General features: G+C 42.3%; 3 protein-coding genes across 4 annotated transcripts; 1 reads left to right on the top strand and 2 right to left on the bottom strand.

The window, feature by feature from the left end:
- The first annotated feature begins 645 nt into the window (after positions 1-645).
- LOC101777109 (LOB domain-containing protein 15) lies at positions 646-2,359 on the top strand. Its single transcript, XM_004977077.2, has 3 exons — positions 646-788; positions 1,047-1,347; positions 1,896-2,359. The coding sequence occupies exons 1-3, from the start codon at positions 775-777 to the stop codon at positions 2,310-2,312; spliced, it is 732 nt and encodes a 243-aa protein (XP_004977134.1). The 5' UTR covers positions 646-774; the 3' UTR covers positions 2,313-2,359.
- Positions 2,360-2,713: 354 nt separating this feature from the next.
- LOC101776695 lies at positions 2,714-5,455 on the bottom strand. 2 transcript variants are annotated; one of them, XM_004977076.2, is made up of 6 exons: positions 5,323-5,455; positions 4,968-5,171; positions 4,537-4,621; positions 4,301-4,355; positions 3,258-3,396; positions 2,714-3,179 (listed from the first exon to the last, which is right to left on the bottom strand). In XM_004977076.2, exons 2-6 carry the CDS (start codon positions 5,142-5,144, stop codon positions 3,063-3,065), a joined length of 573 nt encoding a protein of 190 aa, XP_004977133.1. In that variant the 5' UTR covers positions 5,145-5,171; positions 5,323-5,455; the 3' UTR covers positions 2,714-3,062. The 2 variants fall into 2 exon arrangements, with proteins under 2 accessions (XP_004977133.1, XP_022683793.1); XM_022828058.1 differs by having other exon boundaries at positions 4,968-5,157; positions 5,323-5,439.
- A 4,776-nt stretch (positions 5,456-10,231) lies between these two features.
- LOC101776297 lies at positions 10,232-11,213 on the bottom strand. Its single transcript, XM_004977075.2, has one exon. It carries the CDS (start codon positions 10,947-10,949, stop codon positions 10,455-10,457), a length of 495 nt encoding a protein of 164 aa, XP_004977132.1. The 5' UTR covers positions 10,950-11,213; the 3' UTR covers positions 10,232-10,454.
- Between the last annotated feature and the right edge of the window lie 3,004 nt (positions 11,214-14,217).

Here is a 14,217-nt window from a genome sequence, read left to right as displayed (position 1 = left end):
TTATAATAAAATAGTTTAATTTGTAGTTTTTGCACCTAACTTTGGCTCCCATCAAACTTGATTTTCCATATTATCCTTATCCACTTCGTCAGGGTGATCACCTCTAACCTTGTCTACCTTATTTCCAAATCCCATTTTGATAATTTAAATAAAGTAGGCCAGTTTGTTGTTGATCTCTTATATAAACTTCCATGAAAAGACAGATGAAAAAAAACTAAAATCAAGTTTGCCAATCTAATTAAAGTCTAGCAAATCATGTATTCTAATAACGTTCCATCTATCCTTCACTAATTCCTATCTTGATGATATGGAATGTTTCTTTGTTAATAGAACTTTGCAACATGGTTTGTGAAATGTTGCTTGGTAGTGCTAAAACATGTGTTGGTGGTTTTAGGATAAAACTAGATCGATCAAGAAAACAAGCAAACACTAAGATCAAGGCTCGAAAGAAAAAAAAAACAATCGCCCTAAGATAGTTGATAAATATCAAGATTCCATCCTTCCATACGCATACATCTACAGTGTAGCCGCATGATAAACTATACACCGGAAGTCAACACAGCTCAGGCTAGCTTCCAAATGGCGCAAGAACACCTACATATCTTGCAGTACAATCCCTTGACAACACCGACGCATTTACTAGTTCCCCCTTAAGCCTCTCTGTGTGTGTCACACACACTCTCAACTCTCAAGCGGCCGGCACAAACACAGAAAACCTAGAAGCCACCTTTTCCAAAGCACCCCAGTTCCATCCCTGTCTCCCCTAGCTTCTTCATGTCCACTGCAAGGTAGAGTATTATGATCCATCCAAGAAACACCAACTTTTTGCACAAAAATGTATATCTACTCCATCCAGGAAAAAAAAACTATGCATCGACCTAGATGATTATCACATCTCATCATCATATTCATTTAAATTTCCAAGAGCATGCAAGGATCAAGTAGTGTTTGTTCACATATAGAAGTATTTCAGCGTCACAATCAAGTTATTTTGTTATCCTAATATCTAACCCCTATTCTCACTTATGATCTCATGCTGTGTTCAGCGAATGGCCAGACCATGAGCTAGGGAAGAAGATCAAGAGGGAGTCAGCGCTTGCGGCGGCGGACCGGATGATGACGGCGGCGCGGAGGAGCTGCAGCCTGCCGGCGGGGGCGGGGGCTGTTGCCGGCGCCGGTCCAGGGTCGGCGCTGAACACGATCACGCCGTGCGCGGCGTGCAAGCTGCTACGGCGACGGTGCGCCCAGGAGTGCCCCTTCTCGCCCTACTTCTCGCCGCTGGAGCCGCACAAGTTCGCCGCCGTGCACAAGGTCTTCGGCGCCAGCAACGTCTCCAAGATGCTCCTGGTAAGGTCTTCCACGAAATCCATGGCCTGCCGACCTTTTGGTTGAACCCAATTTGGGAACTGAATTTTGGAGTTAATATGATTATGAACTGATTTAGAAGCTTAATTATTTCATGAGATTGGATCTATATCTAACCCTGAGGAGTCAAGAGACCATTTTTTTTGTAGATTGAGTAGTTCTCGCCAATTACAAATTTGAAATCTTGAGTCTTTAAATCAGACTTCTTCTCGCTCAGAACCTTAAATTCTCTTGACCTATCCCTTTGGAACTTGAGCTGGATCACAAGAAGTTTGTTTTCTTTTTCCCTCCTCCTTTATCCTCGACTCCTTGTATTTTACGTCAACGGTCCATGTACACGATTTTGAAATTTCAAAGATAAGTTTGGAGTACGTACTGATTTTGAACATTTTCCCATTGTGTTGTTATGTTTTTATGCTAGCTCAAAACAGGAATGTTGAAGACAAAAGATTTTCCATTTGCCACGATTATGCTGAGATTACAACACTCCTATGCAACACATCCTGAAAATGTCTTCATCTGCTACACAGGAGGTGCACGAGAGCCAACGCGCCGACGCGGCGAACAGCCTGGTGTACGAGGCGAACCTGCGGCTCCGGGACCCCGTGTACGGCTGCATGGGCGCCATCCTCACCCTGCAGCAGCAGGTGCAAGCACTGGAGGCCGAGCTCGCCACCGTCAGGGCCGAGATCGTCAGGCACAGGTACCGCCCCGCCACCGCGTCGGCGGCGGTGGCCACCGTGCTCCCCTCGTCGCACGCCTCCCAGCTCCTTGCGGCCTCGGCAGCCAGCCGGGGGATGCACGCCGGCAGCAGGTCGGTGCGGACAAGAACGGCAACTTTGGCGGCGGCGGCCTCGTCGTCGTCGTCATCGGCGGTGTACGCCGCCGCGTCCAGCTCCACGGACTACAGCTCCATCACGAATGAGAATGTTCCTTATTTTGGTTGAGGTAGCGGAGGTTAATACGGAATACTGGCTGTGCTTCTTCGATGTATTTTTGCCTCTTATTTGTCTTTAGACCTTGTGAAAATATTGCAATAAAAGGCTCTTCTGGCATAGTAAATGCTTTCGTTGAAGTTAATACACATACACTCTAAAAGTTCCTTTCTTTTTTAAAAAAAAAGGTCAAGCTCACCTCATTCGCAAGTATGTTCAATTTAGCAAACCATCCAGAAGTGTTGGGAATCGGAGGGAGCGCACGTGCATCTCATACCCTCACTACTCCATAGTACGTGGTGTGTTTGACTGCATTTGGATCTCTGCATGGAACAGACACTTCACATGCTTGACTGTGCACATTTCATTTTCATATTCTCCCATTTATGTGGCACAGGAGACAACTGAGATTGTTTAACAAAACCTTGCATCTTCCCATACATCACAAAGTTCATTTGAATTGCTCATATGTGGCATCACATACACAGGTATGAGTGCACCGAAAATTACATCAGAAAATGAATGCTATCCGCTAGTAGTACTAGTATATCAGGACTATGGAATCATGAATGGTTAGTGTTAAGCAGTATGTACTTCCAGTCCAAATCACCAGGCAAAATACTTCCTTCTAACAATCAGTGCCCCTAGAACTGGTGAATCCTTATGACATCACCAATAGTTCCAATAATATAATCTAGTCTAGATCAGCTGCGGATGCTTCTTTGGAGCAATGTATATATCTACAATGAAGCCCCATATCGCTCATTTTTCTAATGAGTTTGGTTTATCAACTCTAGAAGGGCTCAGGCGTTCAGAGTTTGTCAATGTGCAGAGAGCTTTCCATACTGGAACCAACATTTTGACAGGAGGACGACATTTCTGCATGATCAAGCTTGCTATCAGAATGCTGAATTTGTTTTCAGAGAACTAATATGTAAGAACAAGTGAAGTTTTTACCTGGAAAACTAGCAGGAGTTCCTCTTCATCACGCAAAAGCAATGCCAAGCTCCAGTAACAGGTCACCGGTGTCACACACTCATTTATCAGTGGCTTCAGAATCTTGCCAATAGGCACAAAACGACGATCAACTCTTCCACTAAGAATGACAGTTTTAAATTCTTAATATGAATGAATCAACAAATGGAACCAAAGCTTCAAGCAGCCTATATTTTCTAAGCTAGAAGAAATAGACAAATAGTCATAAAACAAGTACATAGTAGAGAAAATATAATTCTCTACTTATATGCTGTATGCCTGTATATTAGTTTCGTCCTAAACTCATAATTATCAATACAGTACTCCAATCTTGTTAAAGCTACAGCGAAAATCTAGAAATTGTCAGACAGACCCCAACCCATACTTCAGAAATTATTTAACTAAATAAATTGATCTTTAGCACCAGTCATACACAGAATCCAATTTATGCATCCCAATGCTCGTAAGAGTTCCGTTTTGCTCATAATCATAAGCTCAAACATCCAGTATTGATATAGCATGCTCCTAGAGGAAAGTTGAGCCTACAGCTCAATGCATATCATTTATCATGCGCGATCAGTGATCTAGAGCTTCCAGTGTATAAAAGAGAATGAATTGCTGCCATCTCTCTCGACCTCGTTTTGGGAAAAAGTAAAACGAAATTACCCCATTGTAGTTGTTGGGTAGCAGAAAGTGCTTATTCAGCATCAGCAGCTAGCACAGAGCTGCTGATGGACGAGGCCCTTGGTCTGCTAATTGGTTGGGTAGCAGACTAGCAGTGACTTCCAAAAGAGATTTCATTGCAACAGTCGACTTGAATGATTGGTGCTAAATATATTCAACTGAGAAAGTGATCATTCTATTTTGGCTACCTTGTCCAACTCAAGTATAATAACATGCCATTATCCCCAATTATCAAGTACAGTGGATAACTGGATGTACACGATAAGATGGAGATTACAACAAATGGTAAGGGAAATAAAAAAGATACGATCTATTATTTCAGATCAGGATGATATGTATACCTCCAAAAATGGATCTCTAGCTGAACCCCAAAAGCTGGCATAATCACTACAGACTCTGCACACAAAGAAATGGGGGAAGAAAACAAGAAATACAGTGCTCAATTTCATGCACAATGAATGGATGTCCTACTCGGAGTTTTGAGTATGCAGCAATCTAACAGTCAAATTAACTAAACATATTACTAACAGTATGCAGAAGGGCTATACGAAAAAAACATCTATGATGAAGGATTCACCTTTCTTCACAGGTTTGTATTGCAAACATTTGGCAACAAGAATGGCAAATGTAATATTCCAAACTGATCCAAGGGATAGGCTCTCCTGCAATGTTCAAGCATGTAAATTTCCACTATATATACAGGTCATAAAAACACAAAGTAAAACAAAAGTACAGCATCTTCCATCACATGTGAATTTATAATTTTAAGGACTTCATTAAAAGAACGGGAAACATGACTTGAAGATTCTCATAAGTTTATTTTCGTACCAAGAACTATGTGAAAACGCAAACTGTGTAACTGTTCTGAATAAACATGTGAATTCAGTGGTTCCAGATTTTTCTACAATTCAATGAACTAAACTAGAGGTCAGTAACCAAGGAATTATAACAAGATTGTTCTTGAAATATCTCACAATTTTCCCTATCAACACTTACAAGAGAATTTACCTTTGCCAGCAATGGTTGGCTGACATTCACAAGAAGGAACACAACGCCAATGTACGACAGGACAACCCGCAGGCTGCTCTTCTTAACAAAGATCTCGTGGACGTCAACTCCCATGCTACAATGATGCTTGTAAGTATAGATGCCACAAGGTGCTTCCCATTTTTGTTCTTGATCCATGGTCCCAGTAGATCTAAAAAGCAACTTCTGCATAACAATTAGGCACCAATATAACTAATCAGTGGGGGATTTAAGCCCCTTCGCCGCCCACGGCCACGGCGCTGCCGGGGGCACCAGTGATGAAGTGGCGGCGCAGAGGCAGCAGCAGATAAGTGGAGTAGAGGGGTCAGGATTCGACCTGGCTAGAGGTGACCGCGAGAGAGGCGCCGGAGCCGGACCGTCGGAGGCCGGCCGCCGGGGCAGCGCCGGCGGCGGGGAGGACGACGGGGAGATGGAAGCGACAGGCGAGGTGGGTTGCTTGGGCTTCGACTCGTGGAAATAGGATTTGGTAATTGGGCTGACCAACCATCCGGCCGAGTTCTCTCTTTGGATGGGCCTGAATAAGGGCTTTGTTTGGGTTTTCACTCTTTGCTGCACAGCAGCAGCGGAAGGAAAAAGTCCTTTCAAGGTCCCTCATATGTTGTTGTAGTCTGAGTTTCATCCCCCATATACAAAAACCGGATATCAGTCGTCCCTCAACTTCTAAAACTGTTTGTTTTTATCCCTCAGCTATTTCGAGGGTAGTTTCGCATGACATGGCGTTGGGTCCACTGACTTTCTTCCTCCCCCTCTCTCTTCATCCTCCTCTCTCTTCTCCTCCCTTGAGCGGCCCCCGATGGCTCGAGCACACGATGGTGCCTAGGCACTCCATAGCGGCAGTGCCGCCCAACGCCGAGGCCTCCAACCTCCTTAGCGATGGCGATGGCATGCGAGTGCGAGTGCAAGAGGCACGGGGCGGTAGTGAGCAAGCGGTGAGGTGTTCAGATCCGGCGAGGTGCGCAGAGGTGCGCAGATGCAGCGGCGGCGGCGACGAGCGGCTAGGCATGGGGTAACGGTGGTGTGGGCGAATAGCAATGTCTGGAGCAATGGAGGATGACGAATCTAAGGTGGGGAGGACGGACGATGTTAAATTCGAGGTGGGGATAATGAATCGGAGGCCGGTGTGTAGGCACGTGCTCAAGTGGCACCGGGCATGCCCGCGATGTGCTCTTGCCGGCCGGCGGGAGGAGGTGGTGGTCGTTGTCCGCGTGGCTGGCTAGGGACCCGAGGTTACCCTCCAAGCTAGTGTGATCATGCCGACACCGAGCCTGCGTGAGCGCTGAGATGGCTGGCGGGGTTGTAGGCGACCGTCGGTGACTCGGCGAAGTGGACGGTCGAGGAGGAGACTGCTGGCGTGGGTGGCCCAGCGGAAGGAGGAGGGAGTACACAGGAGGGGAAGGAGAGAGAACACATTACAGGTGGCCCCATCACCACATGTATGACATGTGGGTGGGACCCAGCGATACATCATGTGAAAACCATCCTCAAAACAGCTGAGGGACCCAAAACAAACTTTGAAACTTGAGGGACGATCGATACTCGGTTTTGCATATGAAGGATGAAACTCAGATTACGACAATAGATGAGGGACCTTGAAAGGACTTTTTCCGCAGCGGAAATCCTATCCATCTTCCGGAAGATAGACTAACCATCTATAACTCAGCAGCAGCCCAATAACTGGCCCACGATAGCCCAACAAACTATCTCAACATTTTAGATAAACCATCTCAACATTTTTTACGTAAAAAAGTTGATGGATGTTAAACATATGTTGAGCAAAAAAATGTTGGTAAGTATAAAAAAAGTTAGTGCATGTAAAAAATTTTGAGCAGAATGTAAAAAAGTTAGAGAAAAATGTTGATAGATATAAAAAAATGTTGATCAATGTCAAGAAATGTTGGTAATAGATTTTTTTTAAAAAAATGTTGATGAATGTCAACAAATGTTAAAAAAAATATTGTACATGGACTTATATGGCTTTAACCATGAATTGGTTATCTACTTCCCGGAAGATATACAGAGCTCCCCAACAGCAGGGTTTAACTTTTTTTTCTTTCCTGTAAGAAAAGAAATCCTTAAAAAAGATATCACAAAGAAGATTATTTTTTTAGTGAGAGAAGCTTCTGTCTCGAGTATAAAGGACAAAATAATCACTATTCTCATTTATTTTACAATACATGTCTTACAGGTTCTTTATTTTTATTTTTAAATAAGTGTCACTGAGTTTGCTTTGCTTTGTTCTTTGGCTGAGGTTTTACTAAGAGCATCTCCATCAGTTTCCCTTTTTCTGATCCAACTATCATATTAGGAGCGTTGATAAGAAAATAATGCTTCATCAGCCTCACTTTATATTTCCCTTTTCCTAATAATTAGCAGGACAACCCAATAATTCACCCCAACTCTCCCTAAATAAAGGAGGACTTGTGGCTCTCCTAATATAGTAGTTGAATTGGAATTAGATTATTAGGAGACTGCAAAATCAACTCTCCCAATAACAGTGAAAGTGATATTAGGATATCCCTATTAACTAATTACTGGGAAACATTTAGCAGGTGACCGCTGGAGATGCTCTTATATGAATAGAGATTTATGCGCCCAAATAAATACTGAATAAAAGTTCTATATAGAGTGAATAACCTGCGTTTCAAGGGAAAGAAAAACCTGATCCAAAAAAAAACCGAAGAAAAACCTAAAAAGAGAAGAACCCATGTGGCCGGGTAAGATAGAAGGATGCTATCAGAACTACTCCCTCCATTCCAAATTATAAGCTGTTTTAGTTTTTTTAATTCATAGATATTATTATGCATCTAGATATAGTGTATATCTAGGTACATAATAATATCTATAAACCTAGAAAAATCAAAACGATCTACAATTTGGAACGGAGGAAGTATATATTTACATAAAACACGTAAGATAAGGAAATGTATAATGCACTCAAATGAAGAACTACAACGATTCATGTTTCTAGAAATAAAATGAGAACCAAGCAACAAAAACAGTGTAATATTTCGTCTAGTTTCGGCAAAATTGAGTATCACAAATGAATTAATTAGCCTAAAACTTGTTCCTCTAAAAGCTAACTTAAAGGCGCATGTGGAGGGCAGTTCAGGAAAAAACGGAAATTCTACACCCCTTTCTCATGGGAAAAAAAGGTGCCACTACAAACAAAACCATTATACTCTAACCACCACCCTAACTCCCAATTATGAGCAATAAATGAACAAAAAAACATCCTAGTCTGCAGACCACTAATGTTCTACTTCTACACCCTACTACTACTCAATCTCTTGCAGGCCCTCAATCATTGACTAATACTGAAACCCCAAGCATCATTAGCTGTCTTTTGGAGGTAAACAAACGCGAACAAATCAAGCCGGCAATGCTAGTAATAAGATAGGGCATGGGAATCCGTGCGTGATTTGGTGCGCGCGCAGCTTAATTCGTGCAGCAGCATGTGTGCGTGCGCATTTGTTTTCTCAGCTCGATGATGGGTGGCTTCTGACTGTGGTGCCTGATCCAAGAGCTCCACGCAAGTTTATTCAGTTCAGAGTTTGCATGAGCTGTAAGCACACTGCTGAGTATGTGTTACCATCTTCCATGCAAACGGTGCATGTTTCTTGTTGCCGATGACCAAACTCAAAGCTGTCAACATGCAGATTGTAGACAGATGTAATCATGGAAGCAAGCAACCTTCCTTCTGAAAATTGTGCAGGTTCTCTGAATTTTCTACTGAGAGTTTACTGGTAGTGCTAATATGTCTCAAAATTCAGAAAGGCCAACAGCACCGCGATAGTTACAGCTTTGGAAGTATATTTGAATTTAGTAGCTCGTTGTGTGATGAGGAATGAAATATTTTTGTTGAACAGTCAGCTCCAAGTTGAGATCAGAACTATACATAATTTAAGCAGCTGAAGCTTTTCAGATCTTTGCTACAGAGTATAGTAAGTGTTTCTGGAGCATGGGTTGTGTGTTCTGTCAGGGCAGGGCAAGGAGGACCTCCAGTTCTCTGTTTCTGCAGCCACAATATCAAGTATTGGTGATTGATGGGAGAAGACCACACTACTATGACCATTGAACTACTGTGGTTGTCTTTTCTGAAGTTTTGTATTGGGCTATTAGCCAATGGCCAAACATTACTATTTATGGTTCTCTTCCTTTTGTTTTCGGAATCAATATCAGAATTCTTTTTGTGTAATGAGCATGATTCTTTTCATTTTCAACGGTATCGAATATATGTTTGCACAAGTCAATATTATGATAATATTAGGAATATTTAGAAGACAATCGATGCACGCCAAATTTCTCAAGCAGATACTAAACCAAGCTTGCCTCTAGAAAAGGAAATCATAATGCTATTAGTGGAGACTCTCAAATCACATATATACAATAATTTCAACTTTTTTTCGAGAGAGAATAACAGTAGGGCTAAGCCTAACTGAACAAATTACAAAATGCACAAACGGTAGCTGATCTTTCTATGTAAAGGGAAAAGATAGTGGCCATCTGTCCATCTCTAGTGCTCAAAATTGATAAATATTTTCTATATAAAGAAAACAATGGTAGGGTCATCAACATTTTCCTATATTCCTCCCAAACTTAAATTGCAATCGTCCTCTTGTTGTGGATGCTTTTTGAACCAGTTAAATGCATTTGTGGGGAGCCTTCATTGAGTAATACTAGTACGGAATTAACAAACTCAAGGAGGAAGGCATCATCTACAAAGATAGAATAAACATAAACTATATACCCTGCTAGCTGGCTTTGCTTGAAAACTTTGCTTGCTAGGCTGTCTTTTTTGTCAACCTCCTTATAAAATCTAACAAAACACCCTCTAATCATTCAGGGTCTAATGATGCATGTCTCCCACTATTGATCAGCAAATGATGTTGAGAAACTAAGGTATGATGGAAAATTAAAAAGAGTGTTGATTAAGACTTCTTTACTACTCCTAACATCCCTATCTTGATATGTGAGAACAAAGCTTCCGTTGATGAATTTAGTGCAGTAAGTCAGTAACCACTGGGATTAGACTTAAACATTCGGGAACCTAAAGTCTCTACAAGCAAACAACTCCAGGCAGACCAACTTGCATTTCGTAATAGTTTTATTTATTTCGAAAGAAAAATATGTGTGTGCCCCTCATCATTTACTCTCTTCCTCAACCACTGCACAAGCCATGAAAGACCCTGAAAAACAGGAAAAAAAATAAAGGAAATTGCAGAACAAGAACAAGGAAGAATTGACAACCCTCCCTCTCCATTTCCATCATATGTAGGAAGGGGAAACATTACATGGATATACAATTACCCAAAAAAAAGTAGAAAAATACTCACTAACCTCACAAAGAGAGCAAACACCATACTGGTGGTGATGGTGTTACATACTTACATCAACCCCCCTTGATTTCAGAAAACCAAAAAAAAAGAAAAAAAATGGATCAACCTCTGCTCAACTGTCCTCAACAATGCACTCGAGGTGTGGCTTCCACACTGCCGTCCGGCCGGCGCTTATGCGCCGCCGGTGTGACGACGACCTCTTCTGCGACAAGGCGTCACCCAAGTCACGGCGGCCATTGCTCTTGGGGTGGCCGCCGGCCTTGCCATGGTAGCTCTCCTTCTTGACCAGCTGGTCGCTGTGCGAGCCGGCGGAGAGGCTCTTGGTGCCCTTCTGCTTCTTCTCCGGCGGCACCGACGACGCCGGGATGAGGAAGTATATCTCGCCGCGCTCCAGCTCGGAGTCCGGGGAGACGATGAGGATCCTCCGCACGACGCCCTGCGAGCACGGCTTGCTCAGCACGTGGTTCGGGTTGGCGGCGAGGATCTCGCCGGCGGCCACCGGCCGGCCGTACTCCTCGACGCGGCCGTTCAGGTGGACGATCCTGATCAGGTCCAGCGCGCCGCAGGGGAGGACGCAGGCGAGGCAGCACCTAAGGCTGTTGCCCATTGCTGTGTGTAGATGATTTGTACCTTTCTCTCTCTAGCTTGAGCTTGAGCTTTGGTGCCACCTCTCTCTCTCTCTAGAGAGAGAGATGAATTTTCTCACTCTAGATATGTCTCTTCGGTCTCCTCAGGGTGCAGGGAGACATTGGTTATATAGTGGCATGGACAGGCATGGCTGCAGCAAGCCCAAGGTAGCGCCATGGGGTTGGTCATGGTCATGGACACTGCATTGCTTGGAGGGCAAAAGAGGCCAAAGCTTAGATAAAACTAATGTGCATAGTTTGGTGTGGAATTTACAAAGAGTTTAGGCTTCTGATCTTAAGGGTTATATCAAGAGTCGGTCTCGTGTGTTTGATAACCTTATCTAGAGTACTCATCTAATGAAGGACAAGGGCACTACAACTACACCCCCATGTTCGCTACTAATATACAAGATTTTTTTTTATGGGGCCAATTTCTTTTATCGTGCTCGCTCTCTCTCTCTCTTGCCTCAATTATTCCCTGCCACACTCATGCACATTCATGGCCACGCTGTTTTGCTGTGCTTTGGTTGTGCACATTGCAATGCAAACATGTGTAGGTAGACCACTCAGTGCAGTTGGATGGGGATGCACCACATGGATTCCAAAAACATAAAAATGTGCAAAGGCTAAATGGTACTCCCTCCATTTCAAATTATAGGTTATTTTAATTTTTTTCTAGATTCATAGATATTTATATGTATCTAGACGTAGACTATATTTTTAGGTGAATACAAACATCTATGAAAAAAAACCAAAACAACCTACAATTTGGGATGGAGGGAGTATTTGTCTATTTGGTATGTCCATCAATCGACTAACTGTTGTCGAAATCACTCAAATTTTCCACACATTAAAAAAGGTGGAGATATTTTTTGGGGAAGGATCAATAAATTTTGCTCTCTTGCACTTCTTTTTTTTTCATATAACACCTTTTTGCCTGCACACACGCCCTGTCCGTTGCAGCGATCAAGGTGTTTGCAAAGTGAAAACTTTGCTTCTTCCAAGTTCCAAATCGGTAGTGATCCACAACAAATGAAAGCTTTGATGTGAAGTTCAAATTTGTTCTCTCTCCCCAGCAGAACTCTTTCAATAATTGGAAGTTGATTGTTATTTGAGACTTGATGTGTGTAATTAATTCAGAAAAGACCATAGATTTGCGGAAAAGGTGATTTGCATGGGTTTTTGTGCTGCCTTGATTGGATGAAAATGAGAATACAACCACCATTGCCCAAAAAGAAGGGCTTCGCACAATGCACCGTACCTCTGTTCTTGCATCTTTTTTTTTAGGAAATTCATCACGCATCTTGATCAGGATAAATAACGTCCTCAAAGTTACAAAATTGCAGAAGACCCCTTTTTTTTCCCATCATGACATGCCAAAGCGAAGTGCTTCTGTTACCTATGGCTAGGCTAGAATCAACATAAAAAGAAGGGTTACATCCTAGAGTACTCCTCGAAACTTGTCCCTCCCAATTCTTGAAAATAGTTATGTTGGTAATGAACACTGCAGTATCCTTGATCACATCTGAAAAATGGAATTCCATTCCTTTTGCTTGAAAAGCATAATCAAAACAATTCTAAACTTCTTCTCACTGGCAAAACTAAATATATTTCGCTAAACTTGCACTGAAATGAAATGTTAATTAGGTCTCTGAACTTTCACATTAATTCTGTGCGTACTCCGTACCAAAGATTGAAATAGACGGCCTGATATATATGATTGTTTCTAAGAACTGCAAGAAATTTGCTATGGACATTTAGAATTATAACTCAATAATAACCAGCGAGGGCCTTCATTGAATTAAACAACTCGTGTCTTTTTCTCTACAAACTAAACAAGTGTTCATTTTTTAAGGATTATACTGAAGGCTTTCCTTGCACCTACGTAGGTGCACTCAACAAACCATTGCCCAGCCATAGAAATGCGGTTTTCATATACTGCAATAATGTCCTCAACTAGAAAATTAATAGAGCCAGATCTGTCCATCATGGCTCATTGATCATAGAAACTATTTCCAGGAAATATTTATATATAACATCATAATAAACATGTTATAATTTCTCCGTAAATAAATAAATAAATAAATAAATCCAACACAAATGGAAGAACAGTACGAGTGACTCAGCATGACCCGTTTCTGACAAAAGCACGCAACTATGGCCACCATGCGTGATGTATAGGAGTACAACCATATATGATACCTCAAGCAACAATTAATCCGCTAGATCTCAATTATTGCCGTAAGCCTTACAAAATTATTGAGCCATATATAAAAAAAATAATTGGTTAATTATTTATCCATTATCTAAATAAATATAAAAAAAATTGGTTAATTGTATATGCATCACCGTGCGCTGTGCTGAGCGTGTGACTGTTGCCAATCTTGCTAAACTAATTGCAGGCCAACAAGTTGTCCTAAGATACGTGTTGCCATTTGCAATTTTGGTCAATGCATTAGCTACCTAGCTGTGCTTAGGTGCCACCACACGTTGACGTACGTGATGCAGCTGGATTGCGTGAAGTGCACGGGCAAATTGATCATTTGCATGGATGTCGATGGATACGTGTGTGTACGTGCGCATGATTATTGTGACTTCAAGTGTGGTTTATGAGCTGTTGTGGTTTTATTTCTTTTTGGAGAAAACATTGATGTTCCCAAATTAGGTTGTGTTGGACTTTGGTTGTTTCTGCTAAGCCCCAAACTCCTAGTTGTCTTGCTCCTGTAATTGCAATGACTAGAGTATTTGGAGTTTTTTTATTAAGTTCTGTTTATATAAGAGGAGGTTATTCCGTGCAGGTTAGTGATTTCAAGAATTTGTTCACTTAAAAGAAGAGTTACCACTGGCACTGAAGGGATCTGCAGTATAACTCAATGGAATTATGAACGGTGCCGTATCAGGAATAAGGTATCCGTCGCCGTGGATTACAAGACCACACAGCTTGTGCGCCATGCAATCAGGATTTGGAGACTGCTGATCACCTTTTTGCCCAATGCGCTTACTCTCAGCAAGTCTGGCAAAACATTACCTCGCTACTGCAATTGCAATACCAGGCACCAGCTCAAGGTATGGGTCTCATGGATTGGTGGATTGAGAAACGACAGAGAATCAACGCTCAACAAAGAAAAGGGTTGGACTCTACCTTCATGCTCGTCTCATCGAAGGTATGGAAAGAACGTAATGAATCGAGTCTTCAGCAGAGGTCCTCCTAAGCAGGCTGCACAACTGGCACAAGACATTCTGGAAGAA

Source organism: Setaria italica, chromosome VII (genome assembly GCF_000263155.2).
Source record: "Setaria italica strain Yugu1 chromosome VII, Setaria_italica_v2.0, whole genome shotgun sequence".
Classification (NCBI taxonomy): domain Eukaryota; kingdom Viridiplantae; phylum Streptophyta; class Magnoliopsida; order Poales; family Poaceae; genus Setaria; species Setaria italica.
This window is presented reverse-complemented; position numbering and strand designations above follow the sequence as displayed.

What these genes read in the sequence shown, in the direction of transcription:
- LOC101777109 (XM_004977077.2), top strand. An exon ending in ACGTCTCCAAGATGCTCCTG is followed by an intron (nt 1,348 to 1,895) that starts GTAAGGTCTTCC and finishes TCTGCTACACAG; the next exon opens with GAGGTGCACGAGAGCCAACG.
- LOC101776695 (XM_004977076.2), bottom strand. Translation starts at nt 5,144, where the DNA reads ATGGATCAAGAACAAAAATGGGAAGCACCTTGTGGCATCTATACTTAC. An exon ending in ATACAAACCTGTGAAGAAAG is followed by an intron (nt 4,356 to 4,536) that starts GTGAATCCTTCA and finishes CTTTGTGTGCAG; the next exon opens with AGTCTGTAGTGATTATGCCA. An exon ending in CTAGAGATCCATTTTTGGAG is followed by an intron (nt 3,397 to 4,300) that starts GTATACATATCA and finishes TGTCATTCTTAG; the next exon opens with TGGAAGAGTTGATCGTCGTT.
- LOC101776297 (XM_004977075.2), bottom strand. Translation starts at nt 10,949, where the DNA reads ATGGGCAACAGCCTTAGGTGCTGCCTCGCCTGCGTCCTCCCCTGCGGC.